The sequence below is a fragment of the Folsomia candida genome, unplaced genomic scaffold (genome assembly GCF_002217175.1).
Source record: "Folsomia candida strain VU population unplaced genomic scaffold, ASM221717v1 Fcan01_Sc053, whole genome shotgun sequence".
In the NCBI taxonomy this organism is placed as follows: domain Eukaryota; kingdom Metazoa; phylum Arthropoda; class Collembola; order Entomobryomorpha; family Isotomidae; genus Folsomia; species Folsomia candida.
This window is the reverse complement of record NW_019091245.1, coordinates 28,501-40,790: the sequence shown is the minus strand read 5'-3', so window position 1 is coordinate 40,790 and position 12,290 is coordinate 28,501. Positions and strand designations below refer to the sequence as shown.

The window sequence follows — 12,290 nt, the reverse complement described above, 5'->3', positions numbered from 1 at the left end:
AAGAAAATTGCTTAGCAACGTTAAAAAAGTTGCTTAGCAACGTTAAAAAAGTTGCTTAGCAACGTTAAAGAAAATTGCTTAGCAACGTTAAAAAGTTGCTCAGCAACGTTAAAAAGTTGCTCAGCAACGTTATAAAAATTGCTTAGCAACGTTAAAAAACTCCTTAGCAACGGTATAAAAATTACATAAAAGCGTTATAAAAATTCTTTACTGATGTTGAAAATCCTTAGTAACATTTAGAGTTTAAGCGCTTACTTTGCTACGTTGATAAAAATTCTTAGCATCTTAAAAGGTGAAATTTTAGTACTTTAAGATTGTGCGATTTTTAACTTGCACTATTTTGTTATGCTCAAAATTTAATAGTTCTGAATTTTATGGTTTTACGATTTTTAAATTAAAACAATGGTACTTGGATTTCGCATTACGAGTTAAGATATGTCTTGTAGTTAAGCTTTAAGGCTTTTGTACTAACTTAACTACCAATCAGGATTGTTGCGGAAAATCAACATGATATTTTAGGAGAAGGACTTTAGAAATTATTATAATAAACGTAAAATAAAACAAGTGTCTGAAATTTCGCCCGTCTTTAAGACGGGCTTGAAGGCTAGTATATAATAATTTCATAAAGCCCACCTCCTAAGCTAACATGTTATAACTCTGCACTCAAAATAATTCGGTAATAGTTGGAGTCATATATGGTTACCGGCCTGGTAATAGGCAAACTTATTACCAGATGGTAAAAAAAACGTTACCGAGTGGTAAAAAATTGCCATCACGCGTGATATTTGTGTTACCACTTGGTAATAGATTTATTACCAAGCAGTAAAAAAAATTCTATTACCAGACCTGTGACTATATATGACTCCAACTATTACCGATTTTTTTTGTATGTAAGTAAAATTCCTTAGTTCTGACTGAAGTATTACTGCCACATCACTCTCAAAATCGAATCACAATTCATAACTGTATATATTGAACCGGATGATGAAAGCTGAAATTGAAAATCAAGTTTGATTGTAATCCTAAAATAGTTTAATTTTAAAAACTTCAAAATCCCAGAAACATATCTTAAAATCATAAAATAATATACCTATGGTACAGATTTTATGGTCTATATACAGATAGTCAGGGTTGGGAAATAATTCATCGGTCTGACTGTTTCATATCAAATTTGCTCGTACAATAAAGTAAGAAAAACAGAGGTGGCCTTTGCAGTCAATTTTCTTTTATTGAGAAAATATTTACATAATTTATCTTTAAGTAAGAATTTTAATCGTCTTGCCATGTGGTAATTTTATTTGCATGAAGTTTTTTATGCTTTCCTTATTTTACGGTACCAGAGATGCCGTGAGATATACTTCATCTCACTAGTGGCGAGATGATATTAAACTTAAATGAGATTGTCAAAGTTGCATCTCCTCTCATCTCGTCTAATTTTTGTTGAGAGGAGATAAGATGCATTGTTGCTTATGGAGCTCAGCTCGTCTCATCTTGTCTTGCAACATTTTGGTGGTCTCACATGAGATCTCATCTCATTTAGCGGCCGCCTCTTCTCATTTCATCTCGTCTCATGATGAGACTGAACTGACTTTTCTTTACTGATCTTTCTTTTTATTTTTGCCCACTAGAAATACTAAATTTGTTCATCACTTTTGTTTTTAGTAAGATACAATTGTATCCTACTAAAAACAAACGTGTGTCTTAAGACACGTTTGTTTACGCTTCAATCGACTGTAAATACCTATCATAATGAGAGCAAAAATCAAACAAATAAACACTTAATTTCACAAATAGTTTATTAACTAAGAAATTGTGACAAGTCCTACTAAAAACTCAAATACCCGTTACCCGTGCGGGTAGTCCTCATTACCCGCAGGGTACCCGCAAAATCGTGCGGGTACCCACAAAACGGGTACCCGACCCGTTACCCGCGGCAACCCTACATGTTCGCCATGCGTCAAAAATACGTTTTTTTCGACCATTTCTCCTATTTTTAGCCAAAGTTCAACATTCGCAAATAATAAGAGCGTTTCAAGCTAACCCCTGTATGCCATTCGATAAGAATTATTGGCTAGAGTAAGGTTAGAATAGTAGTTGTGGAACTATTGTCGTTTATCCTTAACTACCTTTTACGAAGATTTGTACTTTTGGGGTTTTTTTATGGAAACTACTAAATTCCCGAGACATTATCACCAAATATCGAATCTTTTTTGTAGAACCGAGTATTGTTGGCAATTCTGACTCCTCCGGATGCTAAAAATAATTTTTGTTTCTTCATAACCTTGCAGTGTTCGGAACTATTTTAATTTTCGAAAAATTAATTTAGAATGGTCCAAATTATTCCAAAGTGATTGCATTCAACTTCGGGTTTGTTTATTAAAACACTTGACTTCTGGCCTCATTAGTGTTCTCAATGGTCCGTTATCGGTCCGCTGCCGGTCCTATGTTGATAAGTAAGCCCCGTTGTGTAAACATGGAGCCCGCCTTTTAAATTTTAGACAAAATCTAAAGCGGAGTAATATAGAACATAATTTTTATGGTTTCAGTAAGATACAAAGCCTGGGTTTTACCATTTTTCCAAAAATTAATGGGTAAAACATTGCTTATCGGTCGGACCGATAAAAATGCTCTTGGTCCTCAAAAATAAAGAATTGCAAATCCAATTCAACCGAATCAACTATTTCCGGTCTGGTTACAAATAGAAAATATTGAAATCCAATAAATTTATTTATTCGACTGAACCTAATTTTATCGGTTATGTGTTAGTGTAGAAGATAGCACCGGACCGATAGAGGACCGGTAACGGTGAGAACACTAGGCCTCATACATTCTCTTCTGGCCTCATACCAAGCAAGCAACCACATGAATCGAACAGGCGTAAAAGTTACTAAACTAATATCAATCAGGCTAAAGCGCAGAAATTTTTCTACACAGTGTAAATAGTAAGACAGGGGAATTACTTTTAGTAATTCCCCTGTCTTACTATTTACACTGTGTAGAAAAATTTCTGCGCTTTAGCCTGATTGATATTAGTTTAGTAACTTTTACGCCTGTTCGATTCATGTGGTTGCTTGCTTGGTATGAGGCCAGAAGAGAATGTATGAGGCCTAGTGTTCTCACCGTTACCGGTCCTCTATCGGTCCGGTGCTATCTTCTACACTAACACATAACCGATAAAATTAGGTTCAGTCGAATAAATAAATTTATTGGATTTCAATATTTTCTATTTGTAACCAGACCGGAAATAGTTGATTCGGTTGAATTGGATTTGCAATTCTTTATTTTTGAGGACCAAGAGCATTTTTATCGGTCCGACCGATAAGCAATGTTTTACCCATTAATTTTTGGAAAAATGGTAAAACCCAGGCTTTGTATCTTACTGAAACCATAAAAATTATGTTCTATATTACTCCGCTTTAGATTTTGTCTAAAATTTAAAAGGCGGGCTCCATGTTTACACAACGGGGCTTACTTATCAACATAGGACCGGCAGCGGACCGATAACGGACCATTGAGAACACTAATGAGGCCAGAAGTCAAGTGTTTTAATAAACAAACCCGAAGTTGAATGCAATCACTTTGGAATAATTTGGACCATTCTAAATTAATTTTTCGAAAATTAAAATAGTTCCGAACACTGCAAGGTTATGAAGAAACAAAAATTATTTTTAGCATCCGGAGGAGTCAGAATTGCCAACAATACTCGGTTCTACAAAAAAGATTCGATATTTGGTGATAATGTCTCGGGAATTTAGTAGTTTCCATAAAAAAACCCCAAAAGTACAAATCTTCGTAAAAGGTAGTTAAGGATAAACGACAATAGTTCCACAACTACTATTCTAACCTTACTCTAGCCAATAATTCTTATCGAATGGCATACAGGGGTTAGCTTGAAACGCTCTTATTATTTGCGAATGTTGAACTTTGGCTAAAAATAGGAGAAATGGTCGAAAAAAACGTATTTTTGACGCATGGCGAACATGTAGGGTTGCCGCGGGTAACGGGTCGGGTACCCGTTTTGTGGGTACCCGCACGATTTTGCGGGTACCCTGCGGGTAATGAGGACTACCCGCACGGGTAACGGGTATTTGAGTTTTTAGTAGGACTTGTCACAATTTCTTAGTTAATAAACTATTTGTGAAATTAAGTGTTTATTTGTTTGATTTTTGCTCTCATTATGATAGGTATTTACAGTCGATTGAAGCGTAAACAAACGTGTCTTAAGACACACGTTTGTTTTTAGTAGGATACAATTGTATCTTACTAAAAACAAAAGTGATGAACAAATTTAGTATTTCTAGTGGGCAAAAATAAAAAGAAAGATCAGTAAAGAAAAGTCAGTTCAGTCTCATCATGAGACGAGATGAAATGAGAAGAGGCGGCCGCTAAATGAGATGAGATCTCATGTGAGACCACCAAAATGTTGCAAGACAAGATGAGACGAGCTGAGCTCCATAAGCAACAATGCATCTTATCTCCTCTCAACAAAAATTAGACGAGATGAGAGGAGATGCAACTTTGACAATCTCATTTAAGTTTAATATCATCTCGCCACTAGTGAGATGAAGTATATCTCACGGCATCTCTGGTACCGTAAAATAAGGAAAGCATAAAAAACTTCATGCAAATAAAATTACCACATGGCAAGACGATTAAAATTCTTACTTAAAGATAAATTATGTAAATATTTTCTCAATAAAAGAAAATTGACTGCAAAGGCCACCTCTGTTTTTCTTACTTTATTGTACGAGCAAATTTGATATGAAACAGTCAGACCGATGAATTATTTCCCAACCCTGACTATCTGTATATAGACCATAAAATCTGTACCATAGGTATATTATTTTATGATTTTAAGATATGTTTCTGGGATTTTGAAGTTTTTAAAATTAAACTATTTTAGGATTACAATCAAACTTGATTTTCAATTTCAGCTTTCATCATCCGGTTCAATTTCATGGCTAATTTCATGGCTAATTTCATGGCTAATTTCATGGCTAATTTCATGGCTAATTTCATGGCTAATTTCATGGCTAATTTCATGGCTAATTTCATGGCTAATTTCATGGCTAATTTCATGGCTAATTTCATGGCTAATTTCATGGCTAATTTCATATCCAATTTCATGGCCAAAGTCATGGCTAATTTCGTGGCTAATTTCATGGCTAATTTCATGGCTAATTTCATGGCTAATTTCTTGGCTAATTTCATGGGTAATTTCATGGCTAATTTCATGGCCAAAGTCATATCCAAAGTCAGGGCTAATTTCATGGCTAATTTCATGGCCAAAGTCATGGCTAATTTCATGGCTAATTTCATGGCCAAAGTCATGGCCAATTTCATGGCTAATTTCATGGCTAATTTCATGGCTAATTTCATGGCCAAAGTCATGGCCAAAGTCATGGCCAATTTCATGGCTAATGTCATGGCCAATTTCATGGCTAATTTCATGGCTAATGTCATGGCCAATTACATGGCCAATTTCATGGCCAGTTTCATGGCTAAAAGCATACTTTAGTTCAAACACTCATGAACGCGCTCCTATTGGCCAGTTCAAAATCTCAACGGCCAATCAGAACGCAGGAATGTCACGGAAGATTCAACGGGACGGACTTTTGTAAATTATAAGATAGATTTAAAATAAAATAAATATATAAATCTCAAGTTTCACCTGTCTTACAGACAGGCTTATATGTGAGTAGCTATATAATTTTGCCAATAAATTAAGTTTTCTGATCAGATGGAACGAAAAAACTATTATGCAATACGTTTATGAATTCTGCTTAATTATATTATTTACTATCTTCGAAGCATTATTACACATTCTTGATTACCGAAAGGCAGCAATTACCAAGTTAAATCAACCTTGTATGTAAATTGGTTAGTTTTGTTTGTAGTTATGGTTGCGGGTAACGGGTAACGGGTACCCGCACGGGTACGGGTATGCGGTCAGCGGGTAACGGGTAGTGTAACGGGACGGGTAACGGGTAGTGTTTTCACTACCCGCGGCAACCCTAGAACTTAGTATCAAATTTCCCGTTCAAGGAAATATATGAGAACTTAAACCTGTGAACATTATAGAGCGCAAAATTTGAGATATAGGCCAGGAGAAAAGTAAGCAATAATACCAACCTGAACGCCGAGATTCGACCTCAAATTCATGGTACAAAGACCATTTTGCACTGTTGGAGGTTCATAAGCCATGTCGATAGAGATTTGTTTACTTAGGCTATATAATCCATTGAATTCATGTTAATTTTATCAAGTGTTTTTTACATAACCTTACCTAACCCAGCGAAATATAATCGACCAGGTTTAATTCTTAGAAAATCTGTTCACTGAATGGCTTCATATTTATTTAGATCAGCCTAGGTCCGGAATTTATTAGCTTTTTAGCATGGTTAAAAATCAATTGTCATTTCAAATCATATTATGAAATAAATATGTATGATAATTATAATAGATTCCGAGTATTTAAGTACGCATAAGTATATATATGGTTCGGATTTGAAATTTATCTTAATCGGAATAAAAGATAAATTTTATAATTATAGTTATTCGTCTCTTCTCTTTTTATAATTATTATAATACATATTTCATAATATGATTTGAAATGACGACAATTGATTTTTAGCCATGCTAAAAAGCTAATAAATTCCGGACCTGTTGAGTAAGGTAGGCTGATCTAAATAAATATGAATCCATTCAGTGAACAGATTTTCTTAGAATTAAACCTGGTCGATTATATTTAGCTGGGTTAGGTAAGGTTATGTAAAAAAAAAACACTTGATCAAATTAACATGAATTCAATGGATTATATAACCTCAGTAAACAAATCTCTATCGACATGGCGTAGATAGAGTTGATTAAATTCAACTCGACGTTAAATTACTATAAATTTAGTGTCCTCATCACGCATATGTCACCACAAGTTTGCTGCGCGGAGAACAGAAAATGACAAAAATCCTTTACTCCATTTGTGTCCTTCTACATTTGGGGCACTTTACAACAGGACAGATTCATCTGGAAGCACCTCAGCGGTTGGGTGAGTACTTTCTTACAAATATTTACTTGCGACTATGAGGAGCCAAACAGCGGGTAAAGAATTCTCTTGGGCATAGTTGTACGGCTATAGATTATCCAGCTTGCATAATTTTTGAACTCTAAGGTACGAAACTGATTAAATAGCAAGCCATCGAGCTGCGCGTCATATGAATTATAGCAGCGGGAAGGAAATTGATGCAGTTTTCTTGCATTTCGGGTAGATCTTGGTAGAGCTTGCACTCGAAATAATTACTTAAATTATTTTTGTAAAAAAATACTCTTATATGAAGTCTTATTAGTGGCGACCAAAATCATACAACAAGTAATGTCTGCGCTTTCATTTAGATAGGGCGTTATTTATGTAGACCATTAAAATGTTTATTAGCCAACCAGTGAGGGAGGGTAATTTTTTCCACAAATGTAAGTTGGTGGTTTACAAGAATATCGTAGATGTTAAAATTTTTAAGCGGATAGGGAGGGGGGAAAATACACTGGGCACTGCTGCATAATACTATTTTATAATTAGACGCAGTAATGCACCACTCGCCCCCCCGAACCGCTTGAGAATTTCTACATCTGAGGTTACCACTTTAGTTAGAACGTTAGCGATTCCACTGTAAAGCAGCAAATTGTATTCCTAACAAGTGTTGGGTGTCCGGATTGTAGACTTCAGTATAAATACGAGATTTATACGAGGTTATAAACACTTCCAAGCCTTATTAACTCATCAAAATGAAAAAATCTGTCGTCACAGGTATTATTTTATTAGAAAATCTACGCAATAAATCGCAGAGTTCATGTATATCTTACAATCACAAATTCGATGAAAAGGCTGACTGCGCAGGAGTCGGACAAATTATTCCCTAACCTTAAAAATAATCGTAGAAAATTCGCAGAAAAATTCGTAGTAGAAATTGTCGTCATAATTTGTGCATGCACGAAACATACATTTCTACATATCACTCAACATTTCTTCAGGGTGCTTATGTCCCTTGCTACATAAATTAAGGTTATAATTTATTAAATTGAGTAAAGTAGTGTGTTTGCAGAGTTCATGTATAATGCATTACAATCACAATTCGTGACAAGGCTGAACGCAGGAGTCGAACATACAAATCCCTAACCTTAATTAATCGGAGAAATACGTAGCAAAAATCGCAGAAAAATTCGCGGAAAAAATCGTAGGAAAAATAGTCACCATGGTGACGGGGGAAAGAAAAAGAAATACATAAATGGGTCTCTACTTGCACCAATCATTAGTAGTAGTCTAAAAGTTGTTTAAAACGTCATATAAAGTACAGTCTTACGATCGTCAAATTCCAGGGTATGAATTTGAAATATTTTAATTCGGGAATAAAATTCGGGAATTTCCGAATCTGACCACCGATTACTATCCAGTTGGTAAATTTGAGTCTAAAATAATTTCAGAAACGAATTTAAACGATATTTGACGAGTTTTGGTCAAAAATTAATTATCTCAACATTCTCATTAAATTCACACATTTTGTGCAAAAGGTAGCCTGTCGCCCCGCTATATTATTTCAGATTCTTACTAAGCACAAAATTACGAAAATTTTAAGCTATGAAACTTGAAAATCGTTGAAGGCGTTAAATCTCACCTTATAATTGTATAAGTCTATGTTAATAATGAAAGAATTGTACGACGTATACAAGTAGAAATAACGAGGATATTCCGATAAAAGTTATTACTAAATTTTTTTGGGAGAATATAAATTGTTGGATAGCGTTAAAATTACCTTATAGTATCTCCCTTATTACAATGTTTGTGTTCCTAACTTGTTATTATCCTTAAGACTACAAATCATATTTTCTATTCTTATTCACAGGGCCTTACAATGTTGATCCTGATTCCATTACCGTATCTGGCTTCTCCTCAGGCGGATCTATGGCTACACAGTTTCAATTCAGCTACTCAACCCTAATCAAAGGAGCAGGAATTTTTTCAGCTTACGGTAATTATTTCAATTTACGAAAAATAGACTTTTAACAAATCTGGGAAACTATTTAATTTTGGATAATCTCGTAGGGCCATACCTATCCGGATATGATGGTTTTGAGGCTTTCCAGACATCCATTAAATATCCCAACCTAGTCAACATGTCAAACTTACTGCAAAGAATTGTCGACTTTTCATCTTCGCATAAAATTGACGACATCATGAATCTTAACGGTTCCAGGGTGTATATTATTGGGGGGTCGAAGGATATCGTCGTTAATCAAGGGTCACTCAGACTTGCGAGTACGGTATACAGTATTTTCGGTGCTAATGTACTAACACAGTTCAGCATTCCAGCCGGGCACGGTATTGTAAGTAATTTTCAAAACTACATGAAACAAACCAACAAAGCAACTTACATAAATTAAACTTTACAGCCTGTCACTAACGGTCGTGGAGGTCCATGTACCTCCCAGATAAATTTGTCTGCAGGATATTTAAACGAATGTGGGTTCAACAGCGTTTTTCAAATGTTCAGCTGGTTATTTGATAATACCGTACCACTTAGCGTCGGAACTCAGCCAACAGGAAAGCTCATACCGTTCACACAATCTGATTTTATAAATGGGTCCAGTTACGAATTGACGAGAGCATTTCGAGGAAATGGGTACATCTACGTCCCAAGTGCTTGTCAAATTGAAAGCAGAGTGTCATGTCGCCTGCACGTTGTATTTCGCGAATGTATTTCTGGCCCTGAATTTCCTGACCATAGTGACGTAGAGCAAAAATTAATTGCTCAGTATGCTGAAGTGGCCGACTTAAATAATATCGTCGTATTGTATCCAGCAATGGAGTACGTGATGCTATCAACCACTACAAATACTGGTCAACGGGAACTTGCGTGTTGGGTATGATAAGCATTGTTTTTTTGAAACAAAACAAAAATTAACTCTAGAAATATTTTAGGATAATTACGGCTACACTGGTCAATCTACATTTGGTACGTAAGACATATATAAGAAATGGTTGGTCAAAAGTCTTTCCTCCACTTAAAAAAAAGTTTTGTACTGTTTAACTAATTAAATTTAAGATGCCGGACGCATTTGTGTTGCATAGAGATGCCAATACAGATATTTGTAATAAGATTAGCTAACATATTAACGTAATAGATCGCACAACGACCCATGTAACTTTTGAATGAATTGGTCAGCATGAAAAGTTTTGTCATGATCCGACGAGGACATAAATATTGTAGTTAAATTGTGAGGTAAAAGTACAAACTACGTGTTACCGCCCAGTCATCCTATATTTGTCAAATTAAGTGTAAGGCACGATTTATACTTGAGCTGTTGTTTGCTCAATGGCAGACAAGTGCTTGTAGTGCTCGGATAGTGCTAGTGATAGTGTAGTGCTCGGTAGTGTTCGTTTCGTTTCTTGGAAACGAAAAGGAAACGAAAATTTTGGAACCAAAACGAAAATTTATTGTAAGAAACGGAACCGAAACGACGGGAAACGGAACAAAACGGAAACGGTGTTTATTGTATGAAAATTTGTAACTAAAATTAAAATAGGAATTTGACCCATCGTATTTATTTTGTTTTTACAAAACATATAAATTCAGTCTACCACGTCAATTTTTAGATACAAATTTGTGAAAATTGTCACGGTTGTTACTAACGAGCAGGGTTCCAGGTGGTAATTGCCACCGATAATTAACTTCATGGATAATTGAAAGATGATAAGCTTAACCTTAGATTCCTGTGAAAATATTCAAAAAAGAGGGGTAAAGAGTCCGCTCTATAGCACACTAGGCTCTAGCAGACTGTGAGAGGAACAGGATTGGATAGGATCGGGTGAGTTTACCTAGGTAGTATGGGTGGACTCCATTCAGACAGGTACAATGTACAATTCGACAGTGAGATGTTGTAGCGTAAGTACATATCCCTGGGCTGGAGGAAACACGAATCAGACCGTCAGCATGTACCGTACCGGAGTCCGGAATCCAGATAGGAGCCAGCCTTAGCATTATACAGACGCTGGCTAGCCCCAGTGGACATCCATCTAGTATGCTAACTGTCTGCTTCCAAAAACTCCAGCCTCCACCCTGTTTCGACACAGCACCGTAAGAGGATAGAGATGAATGCTTCTGCCTCCAGGCAGGACCATTATCCACTCTGACAGGGTGCCGATTCAGTGGAAAAGATTAAAGAAAATAATTTTGACTATCTTATCCAACAATTACTAAAATTATTACATGATTTTAAAGTTAGTAGGTATGTATGTCAAGCCCTTAAGACATGAATACACGTACATGAATAGTATTCAACATAAAAAACATCAAAGTTTTCTGCCATTTTTACATAATTTTAGGTTACATTTTGGATTTGACTGAAAAATAACATACTTTATATATTTAACCGTTTCTCGTTTCGTTTTGTGTCGTTTCCGTTTCCTTTCTCGACTTTGATCCGAAAGGAAACGGAAACGAAAGGAAACTATTCGTTTCCAAAATCAGAGAAACGAAACGGAAACGCGTTTCGTTTCCGTTTCTAATCCGGACGATCCGAGCCCTTAGTGCTAGGATATGAGGTTTTTCAAATTGATTGCGCGTCAACTTGATCCGCGAAAAATGGTTCCAAATTGAGACCAAATTGACTCAGTGTGGGATTCACCCCAGACCATAGTTACCCACGATAGAGATACCAATATGCAGAATTTACAGTATTTTACATACTACTACAAGAAAGTCTGCGATATTCCACGGTTAGCAAGCATTAACAAAAAAAATCTCAAATCTTTTATCTTCTTAAATCGTTAGAACCTAAGAAGCGGTGTGGTGACCTCTGTGTCCACATGGTGAATCTGTTGCGAGTAAAGTTAGACTGCCTTAGACAGATTATGATCAAACATATTTATGAATACTTCAACACGTTGCATAACAGCGATACTATGAAACTAATATGAACTATTTTTTGTACAGCAACTAAGCAAGGAGCTCAGGCTAGTATCGTTTACAGGATGATTCAACGAGTCCTTGGAAAATTTTAATTTCTCTCCGATGTGGCAAAAAAGTGAAAAACAATCTACCCTTAATTTTCTCTTCAGATTTTTGTAGTATAAATCAGCTTCCAAGCTCTAGCAGCAGAAAGATTTCCTCATCTCTTTTAATTGGTTCGAAATTACAACTTGTCTACTTGAAGGTGTACCTTTTCCTCGTTTGTTCTTATGTAATATAATAAATGCAATCAATATAAAATCAAACAATAAAACGCACAGTTTATTCATCTAA

General features: G+C 35.6%; 1 protein-coding gene across 1 annotated transcript; it reads left to right on the top strand.

Annotated features, from left to right (window-relative positions):
- The first annotated feature begins 6,891 nt into the window (after nucleotides 1–6,891).
- LOC110862268 lies at nucleotides 6,892–12,290 on the top strand. Its single transcript, XM_022111447.2, has 6 exons — nucleotides 6,892–7,045; nucleotides 8,892–9,017; nucleotides 9,092–9,372; nucleotides 9,439–9,909; nucleotides 9,968–10,001; nucleotides 11,982–12,290. The coding sequence occupies exons 1-6, from the start codon at nucleotides 6,955–6,957 to the stop codon at nucleotides 12,047–12,049; spliced, it is 1,071 nt and encodes a 356-aa protein (XP_021967139.1). The 5' UTR covers nucleotides 6,892–6,954; the 3' UTR covers nucleotides 12,050–12,290.

Coding starts and splice junctions, on each gene's coding strand:
- LOC110862268 (XM_022111447.2), top strand. CDS start 6,955: ATGACAAAAATCCTTTACTCCATTTGTGTCCTTCTACATTTGGGGCAC. Junction 7,046..8,891: donor GGAAGCACCTCAGCGGTTGG/GTGAGTACTTTC, acceptor TCTTATTCACAG/GGCCTTACAATGTTGATCCT. Junction 10,002..11,981: donor CACTGGTCAATCTACATTTG/GTACGTAAGACA, acceptor TTTTTTGTACAG/CAACTAAGCAAGGAGCTCAG.